The sequence below is a fragment of the Chironomus tepperi genome, unplaced genomic scaffold, assembly GCF_022539635.2.
Source record: "Chironomus tepperi strain 1889 unplaced genomic scaffold, CSIRO-AGI_Ctep_v1 contig_87, whole genome shotgun sequence".
NCBI classification, from domain to species: Eukaryota; Metazoa; Arthropoda; class Insecta; order Diptera; family Chironomidae; genus Chironomus; species Chironomus tepperi.
Window position 1 is genome coordinate 247,513 of NW_027226209.1, and position 21,888 is coordinate 269,400.

The window sequence follows — 21,888 nt, forward strand, 5'->3', positions numbered from 1 at the left end:
TGCACTCATTCATTCATTCATGAAATAACAGCTCCTTTGTTCATGTGTATTATTGAGGCACACGCGATTGTAACAACACTCTCGTATCATTATTATTATTGTTATTGAACCTGTGAGATGGAAATAATTTTGAAGTTAGAAATTTTTTTGGAAATAAGGGGTTAAAGTTGATGGAATTTTGTCTTGTTCGTGCTTTTTGAGAAGAGCCTGAAATTTTATGGTCATATACTCAAAGTTTGTGTTGATCAAAAGTCTGAATATCATTTGTTTTAGACGGTTTTATCATCGGATAGCTTTGCAATTAAAAGTTAAAGTTGTCATTGATTGAAACTTGAATTGTGATCAAAAGAGTGTGCTTACTTATTTCGCTGATCATGCAGATCGATTGTGATCCATGTCTGAAGTTGGCTTTCGCTGTCTTTCACTTGCCCATTATATTTAGCTTTAGCTAAACCTAGCTTAACTTCCTTATTCACCAAACTCTCCTTCTGGTGGAGACTTGATGGAGACCTTCGATCTAAGCCACATAACGGGGCATATTTAAGCCTCATGGTGGGGTAAAAGCTCTGACTATCACATGTTACTACGACCTAGTAATCTGCCATCCTTGACTTCAAGCAAAGAAACTTAATTGAAAAAAGAATGTAAGAACTAAATAATAATAGCAACTATACATAATTCAATAAGAATCTATTCCAAGTTGCAAAACATCATCGCCGTGTTGACGTTACCATGTCAAAATGACGTCTGATAACACCGTATAAATTGTATTTGGCTCATTTTGATGGCAATAAATTAAATTCGTTACAACTTGCTGTTCGGGTATCGTTAATGAATCTGCCAATTTCTGGCTTTTTGCTTGCTGTCCTTGGTCCCTTATTGAAGGAATTTTCTTTCAATTTCCACCTCTAAATGCAATATCATAAGCATCTTCCTGTCGCAGTATGAAAATGCGCTCCAGCAGCCTCCAACTCGAATAATTTTCCCAAAAATTTTTTCCTTGTTACTGCATTTTCCATAAGCATAAACTATTCAATCATTTATTTATAAATTTATTTACAGTACAATACATTTATTACTACAAAAAAACAACCTTCCACTATGAAAATTTCAGATCTGGAACGAGAAAATTTTCCTCACAGCATTCACATCAATTTCAATCAAGAAATTTTCTTCTTTTTTTTCCATCCATTCGTTTCAATTTTTTAATGAAAATCCTCCTCGGATGAGCAGGCAAGTAACAAAAAAAAAAAATAAACAAAATTCGGTTGACATATAAATTATTTATTTTATGCTGTCACATAAGTTACATGTAGCAAGCGATCTCTTCTTCGCTTCCATAGTTTTTATGTCTCCTTCTATTCTCGTATACGATTTTGTTGCCTTTCCATATTCAATTGTGTTGTCTATCTCTAGATGGTTTCATGTTACAGCAGTGTTCTTTACAGAAAATGCATGCTGTATGGATATACGTACATAGCATGCCTGTCTTGTGCATTTTTCATATCTTTTCTCTCGACTTTTTTTTTCATGTTTACCCTAAAAACAGTAATTTATCATCTTTTCTCTCACTCACTCATTCTATGCAACTTTTTTTTTTGTCGTAACTTTACAAAAGAATAAGAAGAAGAAGATTGTCGGAGGTTATTTTTCTCTCTTTCGGCTTCAAACCCATTCCATCACTCACCTCCCCACACTCCATGACGTTGTGCAATATACGAAGGACGAAAAAAATAATACGTTCAAGAAAATGAGGGGTGTGAGTAGGATTGGTTACAGAAAACGAATTGAGATTAATGTACGAAAAAAAGTGCACTGTTTAGCTGAATTTTATGGAAAAATAATAATCGGGAGGAGTTTGATCAGCATAATGTCTTGGATGCATTTATTTGATTCAAGAAGTTACAGTAAAATAATGATGAAGTTCACACTTTAGTAACTGTAAAACTAGATTTTTAGACTAGAATCATGTTCTTTTAATATAGGAATAATGTTGAATTTCTTGGAATGCTAATCAATATTTAGTTGTTGATGCAGCATTGCTAAAAATTAATGAAGTCTCATTGAAGCTTTATTTTCAATTAACTAGGTCTCTAGGTCATGAACGAAATGTTTGGCTTCAATATTAATTCATACTTTGTTAGTTAAATTCCTATCAAGCAAAGAAAAGGCTGAACACATATTTGAGAGACCTGTAGAAGATACAATCGATAAGATTCATAAGAATGATGTTATACTTAGAATGGAATCACCTGAATTGTCGATAAATGCATGAAAGCCCTTTGTTGAAAGAGATATATTATTGTCAAATATTGAAATGTTGCCACTATGGCGACGTGTCGGCAATATACTTTGAACCAAGTTACAGTCAATTAGCGAACCAAACTTGCCATATGGTTGCTCCTTGGTTATAATTATACTGCCAGTTTGTCGTTGTAGTGGCAACATTTCAATATGTGTCTATCAGGATAGTATTTGACTTGATATGGGAATTGAAAAATAGAAGCCAGCAATAGATTAAGTTTTAGGCGGCATCTAAAGGATGGGATCGATCACAATTGATCTTTACAGTTAACAAATTTAGTAAATTACACAATATAGATTCTAAAATCAGCCTTCAATGTGCCGTCAGATGTGTTTTGCTTGTAATATAGCGACAAGAAGGACACCTAATGAACATACATAATATGCTGTTAAGATAACACTGAACTAAAATGAAAACACAACCTTAACTTGTAGTTGAATTATGAATATTCTGGTGAGATTCTGGTTTAGTGCATTTTATTCAACAAAAAAAATTGAGAACAACTGTCATAGAATAAAGGCACTTAAAAAGATGCATTCTAAAAATATATCAACATCAACATCAACATAAAAAAGCGTTTATTATTCCACATTTTTTGTACTTCATAAAACTATTTATTTTAAAAGGTTCGGTTGGTGTGTATGTTACATTTAAGGACTGACATCATGTACACATACACACTATAGCATGGCATTTTTTTCTACTTCTATATCCATGAATCATGAAAGAATGATGGAACTATGGTACTGGCATTTTCAATCCACCATCAACATGAAAATGCTATTTTATATTATGGCTGTAGAAAAGTTTAAAAATAAAAAAAAAATATAATAAATGGTTATACCATAACTTTTTTTTCTTACTCATACCAATCTCTCGCCTTCATAAAACTGATGCTGTTATTGCACAAGCATAAAAAAAAAAGATGAAATTCTTTCGGGGGTTGTCAAGCAATTTTTTTGCTACCCCCTTCAGCATCACTTTTTTACGTGAGCTTTTTTTATGCGCTTTCAGTTCCTTTCAAAAAAAAAGAGGAACGAAGAAAAATAGAGGAAAACATGTTCTATGGTACTAGAAAAACTATAAAAATTTATCAAGCACACCAAAAGGGCCATAAAAATAATTCTTCCTTACTTTCCTTTTATTCTTAAAAGCGAAGTAAAAGAAGAAAAAAAAACTGAAATGGATCATTATTCAAAGGCTGTTGGGGAGGAAGCACTACGATAGCTGTAATATTTCCATCATCATCATCAGCGTTGCTACTACCCGAATCTATTTTTGTAGATAGCGAATACACAAAATTAGTATGGAGATGACGATGAATATTTTGTTGCTTTTCAATAAAAGCTTAGATAGAGTGAAGGAGCACATCCTTTATCCTGCTTTTCATCAACAATGATCCAGAAATTTTTTTTTTTTTTCGTTAAGAATGCAACGAGCATTGTGGACGATAAATTGAATAAGTTATGAGATATTGGATGAGGAAATTTATGATACTAACGCATTTAGTAGCTGGTTTGTATGTTTATGGATAGATCAACTTCAGTGGCGGCTTCTACTGAATAACTTACTGAGATTTACTGAGTTTATAATGTGATGCAATTCATTATACTGCCATAATTTATAGACCAATCAATGAGCTTTTAGCTCAAAAACGTCTATTTAAATCACTGATTCAGAAAGTACACGACGTAGAAAAGGTGAAAAATCTAGACTCAGGAACACTTGAGATAGGTCTAAGACCAGAATCGCCATTTTTACATCATTTACTTTTTAGGTGAATTTTGAATCTAACCAGGAAGCCGTATGGCCTTGAACTTTCTGAAAATCTGGTCACAAACCGACTTGGTCAACGAGTTTCGCTGACTTGGAATCAGATTTTTAGAACATTTCTACGATTTGTACTTTCCGGGAAAGACAGCAAATCTGGTTCCAGGCTGGCATAACTCTGACTTGATACCGGATTTAACTTGAATCGGAGCTCAGGATTAACCATCCAAGAGTCACGTCGGTCTGATGTTGATTTTTAGATCGAATAACTTATACTATTCGAGTATATCTATATCATTCCATCCAGACACTAAAAACGTGAATCATTTCGTCCCTGAAGCACTTCAGATCACAATGTGCACTTTCTCTAACTTAGAATTGAACAATTTCCTTTAAAAGTTTTAGTTGCAAAGCCACTTTGTTCAGAAATTCTTTAACTTAAGCATTAAATCGTGATTAATGGTAGCAAATTGGAGATACAAGAAGGGTTACAAGTACAAGTAACGGATGAAACTGAATATACAAAGCCTTAAAAAATAAGGATCTTTCATTTTTAATCTATTTGAAATAATCCCCAAACTACCATATTGAAATGAAGTATGTACATACGTCAAGTTCAAACTCTAATCACTGTGAAATAAATGCAAATGTCAATGAGTCAACTTCTGTTTTACAAAATTGAATATTTTCCACTTGACATACTCGAAAAAATGACAAACCACAAACAAAAAATTTGTCATATCCATTCATGCAACATAAAAAGTGGAACTTTGACATCGAAATTCGGAGCAAAAAGAAAAATTTTTCATTTTTATTGATTATCCTTCAATTATATATTGAAGCCTTTCACGACAACATGCAATCTGATTTTCAGTTTTATATATTTTACTTCTTTTCAGTCTTTTTTCGTCGATGGGGAAAAGCTAAAGCTTTTTAATACTTTTTTTTCTTCTTTTTGTTCCCAATGCATTTTTCATATTCAATGTGCATAAATGGAAAAATGGAAATTCCTTTTTTTATGGAAAAAGAACTATAACTTTTGAAAATATTAAAAAATATGACATTGATAAATTTGTTTACTTGCATTCTCACACTCTCGGTGCATGACTCGAGTCATGAAGATAAATAAAGTTTTTTATGAATGAGAAATGTTTTTTTTTTCTTCTTCCTTGGTTCCTCTCCCTTTTGTTTCCATTATTTATAAAATAGAAAAATATGAAAAATAATATATTTGCCTTTATTTTTGGCACCAAAATCGCGTTTCTGTGTCTAATGATTTTCATGTCAAATTTTATGATGATATGTAGTTAGCTACTTGATGGGTACCTTGGAGAGAAATGTGGAATTTCGGATTAAAACCCTCTTACAATCTCCCCCTAAATTTATCATTCTTACAAAATAATATATGGCGATTCAGCGAAACAGGAACTCACAGTTAAACATATGGACACATGATGTCCAAATTGACAAGCGATAGAACAAGCTCAAATAAACATGTGCCACGAAAAATGTTAAAAATCTGCTATAATTAATAGACAGGGCTCTAAAATGTTTGGGCAACACTGATGTCCTTAAAACGAAGTTGGGACTGAATTTGTCACACAATAAGAAATGACCATGCAGATTTAACACGACAAACTGTTTTTTAAATTTCCCGAATAAACGAAATCCTGATAAATCTTGTAGTGATACTTGACAATCGTGTATTTCTAAAGAAGTTGCTCAAAATGACAAAATGCTTAATGAGCTTGATGCTTTGGCTATTAATCGCGATAGATTTAAAAGTTTTTCATTAGAAACGATGATGGAGTATACAAAAGTCATTATCATAATCATCATCTAACAAAAGAATTTATAGCTTGACTTATCATTCACCTCTAATATTCCCACATAATCCACACAAAAAAATCAATCAAACTAGATTTCAATCAAAAACTGCGTTAGCTTGTTTTCATTTGTGGCATAAACATCACCATAAGCCTGCAATTTTCATGCATCAACGCAGAAAAGAGGATGATCGAATATTGTTATTGAAATCCGTTTCACAAAAGCCGACAGTGACACTGGCTAGTGCATAAAAATCCTAAAAGTGCTTAGCCAATAAATGAAATAATAGCCATGCAGTGTAGGTGTGGTCTTTTCATTTCAATATTGCATAAAGCATGCACGAAAAAAAAAAGTCTCAATGATGTTCTGGACATCCAGAGAATCCTGCACAGAAGATGAAACAGCAGAGATATTTATAGCAAAAAAAAAAAGTATATTCTCGTCGATATATCAAACAGCCCTAGATGAAGAATCATTTATCTTTGTTCACAAAAAAATACTAAAACTCTTTTCATGTTTTTTTCATTCTTCTATCGTTCGCTTAATCACCATTGATAAAAATTGGTTCCCCCCCATCTATCCTCTTGTTTTATAATACTATGTACATGCAATGGACATTGACAATTTGATATGGGTGGAAGGGAAAAATCTTTTTGACTTGCAGCAATTTTTGCATTGATATAAATTACCATATAGAGAGAGTTTCAGTTTAGGAATTGAATTCTTCTGCTTTCATGCTTTTTTAATTACTTTTCTAGGAGTTCATTGAAATGTACAATTTTTTTTTTTGGGTTATTTATTAGAGAATATAAAGAGTTTTGCAGCACTATCAATTTATGCGAGATTTACGACAATATCGTTTGTCAACTGAACTTTTGCAATTGTAATCGGAAGGCGGATAAATTTGATTGAAGTGCTTTGGGCCATGAGAATCATAGCATTGCATTATTTAAGCTGGCATGTATTATTGAATCAGGAGCAATCCTATATCAGGCAAAATCTATTGCAGGCATTACATAGGGGACACATTTTGACTCTACATTGACATGCCTAGTCATAGGAATTTAACTAAGCAGCACCTAGAATTTTGTCTAGATAAACATCTTTGTCTTTGTCTTTGTCTAGGTTGAAGGAAAAGCTACCATGATACATCTAGGCATCTTTATATAGTGATTCATGCCTTTCTTCACATAGCATCTTAATTTATCTCTATTGCTGGCATCCATCTGCCAAATTTCAATACAAAGTCCAATACTGTGAGTCGTTCAATTACGACAGCCAATAAAGTCGATGTTTCGTAGACAGTGGACTTATTAATAGAAACACCTCTTCGTTAAACGTCATTCATATGTAGATCTTGTCTTTATCTACTCCAAAAATACTTTTTCTAGTAAAGTTCAGATTAAAATCAACAAATACACCTAGGGTATTCATATGTATCCTGACACATAGAGCCACTTTAATGAAGGATAGGATAAGATAGACATGTGTGTGAATTTATGTCTCCTTCCCCCTTAACGAAATCAGACATCCATGTCATTATGTATTTAAATACTAAACTACTGCAAAACACAAATAACTCCCATACTGCATCACTCCATAGAGAAACATCCTCAAATTCAAAAAACCAACATTTTAACAAGACTTTAAAGTCACTGACCACTCTCATCCATGTCTTTATGATAAATCATCCGTTCATTATCCAATATCCCACTTCATTAAACCAATAACTCAATTTATCACCATACATCAGTTCTTACGAACTCTAATCCTATAAATGTCAACATCTACAGACTCAAAATGAAAAATAGGATAATTGCATCAAATGAAAATGCACTCAACGCAACATTCCATCATCGTCAACATGATTGTTCCTGATATTCATCCGTACACATATACACACAATGTTTGTTAAACTGACTGTAAGGGTAAGTTGAGTTTCATGTCATATATCAATTATGAAATGAAGTTACCACTTATCAAAACATGTAACATCACTCCAATATCACTTGCTATCCAACGCAATTCAATCATTGCAAGTGCTCATCATCAAGTGCATAAAAATTCTTTCACTGTTCCTGAATTTTTTTTTTTACTCTCTTCATCGTCGTCATTTCACTATCAAAAAAGACGTGTGTATGCACAACAGAAGAACGATGAAAAATTGCCTATCAAATTGAAGCAATTAGGCTTAATTGTTCCCATAAATATTGTTTTTCCCATGCAATATTCGTATCGCGTTGATAGCCTGACTCTTACTGTCCACACACTGTTCTGTTGCACTGTGTGTAGTTTTCGCGAATGTACATTTTTAGTGCAATTTTTTTGGTGGATATGAGATGCAGTGTCATTTCAGTTTGGGTTGTTTGAATGCTGTGTAAATATTGATATGGAATTGAAGTCAATTTTGTGTTTTTCAAGTTGCTTTTTGTGCGTACCTGGAACTCATTTACGATATGCAAGTGTAAGCAGCATAATACGCAGTTGGGGCATAGTTGGGGGATACTCAGACATATTTAGATGAGGGTTTATATGGAACACAAACGTTTGAAGAGATTTTGCATGGAATATTGACCTCGTTCCTTCTCCTTATCTGGATACATCTCTGGTTAAGCCTCTAAAAGTAAATTTTCAACTCAGTATTCTAGATGTGCATACGTAAGGAATCTGACCTCAGTCAGATAGTTTGAAACCACATCAATCAGCATTAGAATCCAAATCCTAACCTCCAAATCCTATAATGTAGAATCATCATTTAATCTCCAAATAAATGCACTCTATCCACACACATCAATAGAATTCTTTTTCTAATTTCATGCTGCTCCTGTTTCAACATTGCAATATATGCACGTATGCTATTTACCATGCTCCTTTTCAACAGAAAACAACTGCGACGATGATGATGAGGCACTCAACCTTATTCTAACAGATACACAGTATTATGTTCCATAGAAATACATTCATTTGAAATCTGGATGGTCATGGTGAGGGGTAATGAAAATCCTACGTGCCGCATGCCATCACAAAAATGCTATTTTTTCCATTTCTCACTCTTATTTTTACGAAAATGAGTGAGTAAAAAATAGCCACAAGTGCATTTTGCACACGTATTCCGGAAATAACATCCAATGCTATAGGAACAAAAAAACTTTTTAAATCTCACCATGAAAGTGAGGAATTTTTCCTCTTAGAAATACAAATACGCAGGCAGATGACATTCGAGTGTTGAAAAAAAAAATACAGCGGCAATGTCAGTTGAAGATGCCCAAAAAAAGTGTGAGGATAAAATAGAAAAATGCATGGGAAATAAAAGTGAATAATTTCCACGACCACGATAACGATGCAAAAATAGCAATAGAGAGATAAATTGCCAAATTGCTATTGTTTGACAATTGATTATACAGCTATTGCATGATGTTGAAAGGCTGCACTTTTTTCAAATTGAACTTCAACTCTTACAGCAGCTTAGGGCGGTTTTTTGAATGACTTGATTTTTATTTATTGTTCATTCATCAATGAATTATCAAGTCATCCTCTAACTTTTATCATTCAAATGTTTGCATTCATCAAGTGACACGCGTTTTTTTTTTTTTTTTTTGGATGTTGATGCCATAGCACACATAGAATATGCAGAATAAAGTGTGAGACAAAAGTGATGAAGTGACATTGTGCAGCATAAAATTCGCCTTTTTTATTGACTTGTCATCCAAACATAAATTGAAATGCTTTTTTAGTGAATTTTTGTGTATGCATTGTCTATTAGGCATCATGGACGACACTTTTTGTACATAAATCTCGTTCCTATAGCTCTCTGCATGTGCAATGAAAAAAAACGCATAGTTGTCATCATATATTTTACTCAATTGTTCTTTTATTCTCACACATTAAACTGGTCATATATCAATTAAAACTTTGTCTGTCGAGGGAATGAATGGAATTTTTATTGAGCGTTTGAGCGCGGTTTTGTGTGAGATGAAGTGGATTTTTTACCTGATTTCAGAAAAGAATTTATATGATCTTCTCTTAACTATAGTTTGTCAATGTCTCAGTTTCGAAATATTCTCGAGAGTGGAACATTAAAGGTATTTCCGCGGAAAACTTGGTCTCGGTATCAAGAAACCTTCGCACTCCTAATTGAGATGGTTGCAGGGCAACAAAGGACAGAAATAGAAATTTTGGCTAGGAATAGAAATCAGTTTAACCACTTTAATGGCTTAAGATTCACAGTAGATGACTTAAGGTAATCATTATTATCATAATCATACTCTTTCTGTGGACTTGCTTCTTGGACAATTGTTTCATAGCGAATGATTTTATGAATCAATCGTGTCTTTTTGTCGCACGAATGGATAAGTTTCTTTTGACTGACAAGACGTCCCATTCTAAGAAAGATAAATCACATCATAAATACATCAATCATCTTTAGAGTTGAACATAGAAAAAGTCAAATAGAATTTTGAACAATTGGGTTGCTTCATTTTCTATGAGCAGAATCATCTCGGATTGCAGTTACATCACAATTTCGAATAGAACAGGATGTGATCAGTCGATTGTACGTCTAATTATAGTCTTTCACATTTCAAAGCAACCAGAGCTCGAAGTCGACTCAAATTTTGTATGGAAAAGTCGACTCGACTCCATATAGAATTCGAGTCAACTTCGAGCTCTGATGACAAGTTCTACAAATGTCTAGTATATTACCAGATCCAAAAAGAATAACCGAAACCTGTTTCACTCGGTAGCATGCAACATAAAATCCAAATTTACTAAAATCACATGCATCAAACTCATAAATAATTCCCTACGTAGAAATATTCACTCAAATTTTAAATTTTTTATTCCTTTTACAACATTTTGAATCGAATTTTTATTTCCATTGATGTAATAATTGAAAATTCATGCTCGACGACATTTGATGAGCAGGATGATGTAAAAAAAAATTATTCAAATATTGAGCGCATATATCAACATAAAATTTGATGTTTGATTAAAATCATTGTTCATATTTTTTGTGCATATTTGAATACGTGATACGTCTAATTTGTCTCGTCAAATTTTTGTTAATAAATCAATATATTGATGAACTTGCAATATTTGTAGTTTTGATTTGAAACGAATTTTTCAAATATGATTTTTGAATACAAACTCTTAAAAAAACATATAAAGTTACACATTTTAGAAATTGTTGGGAAAATCCATCTGTCCAAGCTAGTCATTTAATTTACAACCGATAAAATAAGTCAAGAAATAAATTTGGGTTTATTACTCCGAAATTATTTGGATCAATACAGATACAAGATATGATATTAATTTTACGGCTAGACTTTTTTCCAATTAATATATTGTTAACATACTTATGATAAAGGTGTAAACTTTTCTATCAATTAGTTGCCAGGGCCAGACGTAAAAAAGAAAAAGTTGTAATTTCTTACAATTTTTTTCAAATAAAAATCTTGAAAATCATGATTTATTGAGTTTTTTTTTCTCTAAAAGATGAACATTTAGAACTCTCATTCATCCTTCGTTACAAAATTTCCATACAAAAATTCATTTTTGCTCATGTTGTTACAAAAAAAAACACTCTCCACCTCAAATAAGTAACCGTATAAGTGAACGACCTCATAGCCCCATAACACCCAAATCCAACTCTGTAATAAATCCTCCTTTATTAATTGCAAGTCATTTTTCTTCATCTGATATTGATTTTTCAATTTTCAATACAATCTCATAATCATTTACTCACGAAACAAGGCAACAACCCCATGATTTTTCTTCGTATTTGCTTTTTAAGATGCCTTATATCTTCACGTCTTTTTTGAGTAACGAAAAAAGGAATCGTGTCATATATTTTAAAGAAATATTCGATGAATACTCACGAAATATTCAACAACCCCCCCGATTTAATGTTTCTTCATCTTTCAAGTCAATGACATTGATTATTCGAGAGAAAATCATTAAGATGTACTTATATCCTATCCATCTCAAGATTGATATAATAAAAGAAAATTCTAAAACGAAACAATTCATGAGGAAAAGTCAGCATTTCCTTATTAATAGAATTTTCTTTCATTTTCTTCTATATCAGCACTGCTTTCATCATAAAAAATCATTCATTCATGAAAATGTTTCTAAATCCTAATCTGTACTTAACCTTCCACACTAAAAGGATATTCTATGCAGTAACGAAATTTCTTCTTACACAATATAAAGGTTATTCAACAGTCAAACGCTGTGTGAAATTTGAAATTCTAATATTATTTTGTTAGGTAGATTTCGAGACAAATCTAGTAAAAGTCACGTTTTTCTATAGAATAAAAAAAGAAGTAAATTTATTTTGGATGGAAAGTTTTTCATTTATTATTATTTTGCATAAAATAAGGTAAAGACCCTAACTGACAAAGAGCATCCTATAAAGAGCTTGTTCTACTAAAAAATACTAGTTAAGCGCTCACTGTCAACATTAAAGAGTTGGTCATAATTTTTCATGCTACAGATGACAAGGTAAAGATGTTCTTCCTTTCAGCATCACCTAGTGTCCAAGCAGTCCCTTTTCCCGAACATCATTGCACATGTCATCGTGTTGATGGCAAAATAACCTGAAAATGCACTGACAGCACCGTGATGGCTATTTGCCTTTGATGGAACACCATTAGATTTATCTCAGCATGTCTGTAAATGTGAGTATGCTTTCGTGAGCTTACTCAGCTCTAAACATCATGCTCTATGTCTCCTAGGGAGAACCACGAGTCCTCTAGCCAAACATGGTTAAAAATTTATCATCGAAAATCGCACGAAATTTGTTATTGTTGTTTTTGTATTATTTTTGTTTTTGCCACTCGCACACAATAAGGCAGTAAAAGGAAGAAAAAAAAAATATATAAAAAAAAATACCAGACGAACTTTATCGATTTATTTTGCCTTTCTCTATACACATATATATACATACATCTGTTTATGTCTGCTCTTTTTTTATTCATTTCTATAAGTAGACGTTGTGGAAAACGCAGCGTCAGAGAAAATGTTTTTTTTTTTCTCTTTCCCTGATCTGCCTCAACATTAAACCCCAAAAAAAAAGAGTGTATTTATGTAAACGTATAATGATGCTTTTGCCTCTCACACAGTTAACTCACGCTATACTTACTGTCAAACCACCCCATTTACTGAACCTTCTACTCCTCCTCATCCGCCTGACTCACATTAAACGCCTCTTCAGTATACGCTGTGTTGTGTAAAAAGAGAACATTTGCCTCTTCTCACACACATCCTTAAAAAGCGTCGAGTTCAATGCTTTTGCCTTTTTATCAATGTAACTGTATAGTCTTTCTTATTGTCGGTTCTTTTTTTTTTGGGTACACATTTCTTCAGAATTATGAGCTTTGTTAGCAACAGTTTGGATGGTGAAATGAACTAGTCTGTGAGCTTTATGGTGAAATTTTGATTTTTTTGAACTTCCTTAAAGATCAGTTCCATTCACTAAACTTTGTTGCATAATTTTTAATTATTAAAATTCATCTGACTTTAGAAATTTACTTACACTGAATTTAACTTTGGAAAGATCTACTGGACAAAAATTCAGCACCAGATGAGTGCGATGCTTGTGTTAAGCTGGATTAAAAGTGAAATTATCAACCATCCCAATCCAATGAACCACATTTTCCAATGTCATATTTTTGTCAACGTTCACCACCCGGAAATATTGGTGTACTTTAGAATCGACATTTTTGCCTATGTATAAGCACGTCTAGGCTTAGGTGATGCCTAATCAAAGTTAAATTTTATTATGATTCAGCTAAATATCTATCCACTGTCACTTATCTGCGAATTCTGCTTCAGACCTCCAATGAAATGAAATAATTCATAAATACCAATTGCACAGTTTATGCAATTTTGTTGCTGTGACTTTAGCATGAAGAAGGTTCCCGTTAAAGTCCAAAAAATCTTAATTCTACACAGCTTATTAGGTTAATGTTCTTTAAATTTCCGATCTTAATCGTTCCAAATTCTTAAAAAATTTAACGTCTTATATGACTAAGAACTAAGAAAATCTCATCACAGTCGCTTTCAGCCAACTCAATCTCTACTTGCGTTGTAAATAAATATAAATGTTCAGTAAACTCATAGCTGTAATGTAAAAAGAACCATTTCTAAATGCAGCAAGGCACAAGAAGCCGTTGGACGAAAAAAAAAGAACGACCTGAAAATAATATCGCACAAGAGCTCAATGAGTTGATTGTGCTTTTGTACAGAGAGAAGCACACAGAGAGTATTCATCATATTATTATTGTAAAAAAGGAAAAAAAAAAGTGAAAGAAGAAGGAAAAAAAGTTCCTGAACTCTCAAAGTGGGAAAGAGGAAAAAATATATATCCTGCACAAAAATATCACAAAAATTGCTGATGATGGCAAAAGAACTACATTCTGTACTGTATATTGGATATAATGTGAAAGCGGAGCTTCACGGAAAAAAAACGGCAAAAGACATACACAAAAAAAAAAGATGAAAAATGATGGAAGTATATGGCTTTTGTTTATCCATCTCTCTTACATCGAACAGAAAACACATCGCTTGATTCCTTTCGCTTCATGTGAATTCTGCACGATACTGCTGATGTTAGCGAAGACGAAAGGAAAAAAAATTGAAAATTTCTCCTTTTTCTATTTATTCCATAAAAATATTTCATCAATAACGAATAGCACTATGCGATGTCTAATACCATTCATTCTCGCCATGTTGTAACTATTTTCCTTTTTTTTCGGAAAAATGGGATTAGATTTTTTTTTTTTATTCTGTGAAAACTAAATTGCTTAACGTATGGAATGCATTGAGAAACTCTCTATGGAATTAAGGAAAAGAAAATTGCTCATGATTCTGGAAATGATGTTTTTTCTTTTGTTACAACTAAATTGGATTTGGTGTTAGATTGTAGCGTCAATGTTTGCCGATGGAAGCAATAGTTTTGCAGCAGTTTTTATTTACTCTTTTTTTTTGGATTCTAAACTGCGATGTTTTGATTTTAATTTGAAATTGACGACAATTATTGCTGACAAATCCTTGAATCTCTTTAAATTGGAGTTTTAGAGTATTAATTTTAAATTTATAGCATTTCGTACACTTAAGTCTTTTACGATTTTGAAGCAAACTTAAACTTGAATTAAACGTCAAATTACTTCTAATTATTGGAACCATGCACCGATGTGGAGCCTAGGTTTCTACAAAAAGCATTCCATTTGACTCTGTTGCTGACCTTTTCACAAAGTTTGTACAAACTTTCAGTCCTTGGAAACGTCAACTGGATTTAATTTACTTGTCAGTAAAAAAACCTTTAGCTATTCAGTTCATTGAGATTCAGAGACGTACAAAGGGATTTCACAGCTAATGATTGTATAGCGAGTGTGCGTCAGGCCACTGTACTCAGTAGATCTACAGTTTAAAGTAAGACCACTACTTTTATGATGCTATTAATGACGTTTATATCGGCTCTTTTCATAAAATATACCTAGTCTAACTCAGGTCTAGTTATTAACTGACATTATGTCATGTTGTTCACTCCAGACTCAAACGAATTTTTTCAAATCTTCATGTTGAAAAATTCGTTGTTAATTAAAGTTCATAAAACCCGAGTGACACAGCTAGTTAATTCTACTCTTGCCGAATCTCGAACCCATGACTGCTTGCTCGGCATCGCAATAATTAAGTACCAAGGTACGAAACCATGCCGTCAACGAGTCACCTGAACTTGACAACTTGGCGAGTCTACGTTAGAACTATTCATAAACTGGTCATTAACTTGAAATCAACTAGCAATACAACCAACAGTCGACTAATGACGTTTATATCGGCTCTTTCCATAAAATATACCATTAGTCTACCTTTGGTCTAGTTATTAACTAGACATTATGTCATGTTCTCTCCAGACTCAAACGAATTTTTTTCAAATCAAATTTCATGTTGAAAATCATTCGTTGTTAATTAAAGTTCATAAAACGAGTGAAAGTAGCACAAAAAATTCTTCATAACTGCATGATTATGTTTTACATAATGAATAAATAATATGTACTTACCGTCTAAATATGTAATCATTTAAAAGAAGGAAAATATATAATGCTATCATCTTTAGCTTGCAACACTATAATCCTCTTAGTCTCAAGATTTTTTTTTTTTTTATAAAACAAATCCTCATTTCTTTTCAACAACTTCTCATAAATTATAACAAGTAGATTCATCGTCTGTTCACATGAAAAAGAGATTAAGCTCTTTTTGTTCTCATTAAACACTTTACGTATATATAATTCGTTACAAATGAAACTATCACATAATTGCATTCTTTAACTGCAATTCTCATATCATTAAGTGTTTTGTTCTGCATAAATTCATTTACAATCTCTTGTGTGTGGTGTAATTTAATTGAAAAAAAAAAAAATGGAAACGAAATTGCATCTCATCTCATTTTTATTGCCTACCTTAAATGTGATATGCATGAAAAGATTTCCATCATTTTACACTAAATTGTGTGTTTTTTGTAATTAATTTTATTGAGATAATTATATCATATCATTTTGCGGTTCTGCTTATTTTAAATGGATGATGATGAGGTTTCGATAAGTAGACTTTATTCGCATAGACTTGTTTTTCTGCAAAGTTTTAGATAATAGGTTGTTAATGCACGTACATACTTAACTGACTATCTAGCCACAAATTAGAGTTTATTGTATACCTACAGGATAGAGCAGTGATTAGCAGCCTGTATGCTCCGAGAAGGTTGCCTATATGCTCCGAGTTGCCCACCATTGGAGTAAAGCATAGTTTCGTGAGCAGGACTATCAAAGGTGGAAAAATTAGAAATTTTTCCGAGCATGTCACATCTTGGGGTGTCTATTCTCACTTTTCTCATATAAGTATGGAAGAATCAACAGAGCACTGATATTTTCACAATGTTCTAATTTTTAAATGGCTAGAAATGACTAAGAAAGGCACGGAAAGACTGTCAATGACTAGAAACAGATGGAAACGGCTTGTGAACCATAGCGTATGATTAGAAATGACTGTAAACGCCTGGGAATGACTTGATTAACTAAGAATGACTAGTATTGACTGTTTAAATGCTTATCAAATTTTTCCTTGGAATATCAAGAGGCTTCGCTATACTACCGTCAATATTTTAGATTTTAAAGTTAAACCTTCCTTTAACTGGATTTTGATAATGATAATTTCATTTATCATGACTTCATACCATATAAAAGAAAATCTGGTGGATCAATACAGCTTCTCTCAGCATAAACTTTAGCCTTCGAAAGTCTCTTGGTGATAAGCCGACCATCAATTCCTTGATGTTTAAATGAACTTATATACATTTGAATTCAGTTCATCCTCTGATTGGAAGAAGGTTAAGCATCACTTAGCTTCCAATCAAAAAAAATCCTAAAAATAAAATTGATACATCATAATATTAAAATTTAACATAGAAGAGACATCAATAAATAAACACTTACATATCCTATAACTACTTCATCACCATCATCGTCATTATCATGATCGTTGTAGCTGAATAATTGTGATAAATGCAAATAAGCCGATCGCCTTAGGTAAATCACGCGAGGTGTGAAAAATCCTATTAATATTTCAATTACATTTTCATCATTCATGTGTTACTGCATTGACATTTCGGTGTCATAAGTAATCATACAAGGCGCAAAGAAGAAGAATGTGTAGGTAAATAAGAGGAAGAAAGGCAAAAAAAAAAATGCAAAAATATGCAATGCGTTAAAATTAATATTAATGACCCCGAGAAGCATAAGAAATAATGTGAGTAGCAAAATGAATTTGCATAAAAAATGAATTTTCAGTAATTGAGATAAGTCGCGAGCACTCATAAAAAAAAAATGTTGAAAAGGAAGAAGGCGAGAAGAAGGAAAAAAATAATAATTTAACAAGATTGGTAAGAAGTGTGCAGACACATCAAGAGTAATTTAAATTTTAAATCTCGTGTCTTTATTTTATCACCATAATAACGTATCATAATATTTCATTCATCAGTTTTGCAGCACAGCACAGGGGAAATGAGAGATAAATTTAAAGTCACTGTAAAGTATGATATAAAAAAGGAGAAAAAAAGCAAACAATCAATTAATTAACGGTGACTATTAGCTCGTGTGCTACTCGTAGAAGAAGATTATTTTTATTATTATTAGAAGTAGTGTGAGGACTTCCATGCAGACCACTGTAAGTAATTGAATGTTCTAAGAATAAAATTTATTTAATTGAATTAAAATAAAGTGGCATTTGTCACATGTTAATGAATGCTTGACTGTAATTGTTACTAGATTTATTCAATTCATTTGGAAATGGACATTTAAGTTCATTTAACCTGATTTTTCATAGTATCCAGATCAAGATTCCTTAACAGGATCCTAGCTAGTCCATCTTACCTAGCTAGCTTCTGTTCTTTAACTATGCTCCTGCATAAAACGCTTGCTAATGCTTAACCGGAAGGAAAGTGGTGATGAAAATGCCAAGCTCAAGGTGGTATAAAGCCTTATTTTTCAAATTTTCTGCATCAACTGCTCTCTAAGTTAAGGTTAATTTTGCTAAAACCATGATCAAAACTTTACGCTGCTTCAGGATCTTTTGTTCTCGAAATCCATGCTATATCTGCTTCAACATCCCATGGTGCATTTTGGCTTTGTCTAAATCCAAACGATGTGATACTAACGGAGTAGGTAACTTATGAATGTAAGGACTGACGAGTCCACATTCTTTAAATAGGTGGTTGTCACGAAAATTCAAGTAGCGAAAGATTCCAAATCTTCAATCAAAAATCAAGCATGGAAGTTCATGTCTTCCTTTAATCAATCACATTTTTATTAATACCTTACTCTCTCTCTCCATGTTTCTTATTGAAAGTTGCAATCATGCAATTGACGATGCGATTTATAATTAAATACAGTTAACAAACTTATATGTATACATTTCAGTCAATCACTCTGATTAATTGATTAATGCACGGTAGCATGTAATATATCAGATAAAATGTACATAAAAATCAATTATTAATCTTCATTATCATCACTTTGATACTTAAATTTAATTGCCTTGTTGCATCGGTCGTCTTTGTTGTCAATGTCAAGTACATGATTAGAGACTTGATGCCACTCAATTGACTTTGGTGATTTAATTATTGCCAAGGCATCATTTCCGAAAATTTCAGTAAAATTTAACCATTTATGGATTTGTTCAGCAGTCTCAAGTATTGCAGGTGTTCGTGGATGAAGCCAGCTCAGGACATTGTTGTCTGAATCTACAGATAGAATTGTAAAGTTGAAGATTTCATTGCCATTATTATCAAGCCAAACATCAAATATTGCAGCAATATACAGCATATTAATTACACGACAATTCCAAGTTGATTTATTGTCAATCTCAATTCCTTTCATTTGACTCGAGTATATATAATAAATTGAACGTTCCTCTGGTGGTAAACGATATGGAACACGTTGATGCTCATAGAAACCTTCACAGATCAACACACAACGTTGACCACGATTAAATGCTGGCTTATACATTCTCGATTGATCCATATTTTCAGTACGAAAATTTACGGTATTAAATCCATGTTCACGATAGTTTCCCTTATGCCAGCGTGGTATTAATCCCCAAAGAGCTGGAATGATTGCATAATCGAAGGTTTTAGAATTTTCAAAGTGCTTAGATGAGATTATTATCGGTGCCAATTCGCCCGGTGCAATATTGTATGATGGTTCTATTGCGAGAGAGAATTTTAAATTTATTGGTGATTAGTATGGCTATAGCTGGTGTATTTTGTGGATTTTTGGGAAAGTTGCGCACATACATCCCTAAGAGGCAAATAGCATCCTGTCAAGAGCAGAGGATGCGAAGAGCAACGCTCATGAGCATGCAAATCTAGGATATCTAAAGTAAGCAAGCTCTCAGAAACATTTCCTTTACATGTTAGGGCATTGGACGCATTGTATGTTCAAATCTAAACATAGTAAACCTATTCGATCAATCTATCCAAAAATAGACCAAAATTCATCAATTTAGGTACTAAATTTCATAGTACAGTCTCAGGAGGATGCGAAGAGCAACGCTCATGAGCATGCAAATCTAGGATATCTAAAGTAAGCAAGCTCTCAGAAACATTTCCTTTACATGTTAGGGCATTGGACGCATTGTATGTTCAAATCTAAACATAGTAAACCTATTCGATCAATCTATCCAAAAATAGACCAAAATTCATCAATTTAGGTACTAAATTTCATAGTACAGTCTCAGAAAAACCATAATTGATTCAAACGACCTTTTAAATGACAATTTTCCATCCCAAAAAACACCTTTAAATGACCACGTTCCAACAGCATATCCTTAATTTCTTCACTTGACCACACAAGTTCACCAATATAATTATTAATAAGCTCACCATATTTAAGTCCAGTGTTCTTCTTTGGTATGTATTTAATTTTAACTTTCGGATCGTCAGTAACAGCACAAATTATATCTTGCGGCGCTAAAGTCATGCAAATTCGTCCCAACATGTTGGTTGTCTTTTATTTCCGTTTTTTATGATTCTTTTAATTTGAACAAAAATAATTTTTTTTTTTTTTGCAAAGTTTGCTGAAATTATTTTTTTTTCTGTTTTCACGACTTTCATACATGCATATTGAAGGTATTGCAAAGGCATAACGCAATATTCAATTATCAAGCAATGTATTTTTGCACTTCAATTATATGCTTCGTTTCGCAATATTCCTGTTATTCTCTGTTATTCTGCCAAAGCCATAAAGTTATTTCACTTCTTTTATGCTTCTTTTCCTTTAACGCACTGCGTTGTTTGTGCCTTTTTTTTTATTATTTGCCGCGTGCCCATTAAATGTGAAACATTAAAATTGCATTTGCATATACACTTTAAATTACAATTATTATCGTTTATTATTACTATTTGAATCTTTCACTGACATTCACTTACACACTCATTTCACTTTAGAACATGGGGATATGTTGTTGCGGTTAATTTGGTCGTATTTTAAATGTGGGTTAGTTGTGTGATGAGTGTTGAACATTGGGGGATTGGGGTTGATTTGGATAATTCTTGTTACCTGTTGAGTTCATGTCTTTCAAAAAACTCAATGAAATGATACAAAGTTTTAGTAAACTTTTGGGGGTATTCTGTTAGGTATGGTGATTGAGTTATGTTGATTTACCGTCTGGAATAATTCATTTTGCACAGTATAATTTGGAATGCATTTCAGATTGATTATTGATGATGTAGGATCAAGAATTTAACTTTTAAATTCACACCGTTTTCACGTGTTGCACCGTTTTGCATTCGATCGGTGTCAATCCAAGGAACAGCCTTCTAAAAAGCAAAAATTGTTCACTTTCATACAAAAAGGGGAGCTTCATTCCTCATATGTGCCAAGCGTAGCTTAACCTTCTCGCTGGAGCTTGATCCCAATATGGGGCAAAAACGTTTTGCTGGGAATTTTATATGCAGCAAAACCATTTTGCCCAGAATATTTCCTGTGATTTCTATAATCTGTTCTATTTCTGGCTAACATTTGAAAGGCTATCCGCGATATTTTTTATGTTACGGTGTGAATATATCCGCATTAGGTTTCTAGAGGATAGACTAGTCATAATTAAGATTCGATTGAATTTAAGATCTCGATTTGACTGTTTATTGGCATGACGTGATACTTCTGCAGGCTTCACTTCATGTTCATATAACCTGTTAATCAATCCAAGGTTACGCAGTGTCCCAATATCATCTTTATAGTGAAGTAGTTGTTTTGGTTCCAAGTTAATATTGAACTTTAGGGATTTCTCCTGACTAAAGTGTCTACAGTTCTATTAAAATATATTATTATCTTCAGGTTTGTGCCTATCTGTAATGTCATGAAGTTTTATGCGAATTCTAATCATATCTACAATACCTTTGTGTATAGATTGAAACGTAGGCTATTGGAGAGAAT

General features: G+C 32.7%; 1 protein-coding gene across 1 annotated transcript; it reads right to left on the reverse strand.

The window, feature by feature from the left end:
- Positions 1–18,948: 18,948 nt before the first annotated feature.
- Positions 18,949–20,451, reverse strand: LOC139086692 (abasic site processing protein HMCES-like). The gene is made up of 2 exons (XM_070635270.1): positions 20,265–20,451; positions 18,949–19,658 (listed from the first exon to the last, which is right to left on the reverse strand). The coding sequence occupies exons 1-2, from the start codon at positions 20,449–20,451 to the stop codon at positions 18,949–18,951; spliced, it is 897 nt and encodes a 298-aa protein (XP_070491371.1).
- Between the last annotated feature and the right edge of the window lie 1,437 nt (positions 20,452–21,888).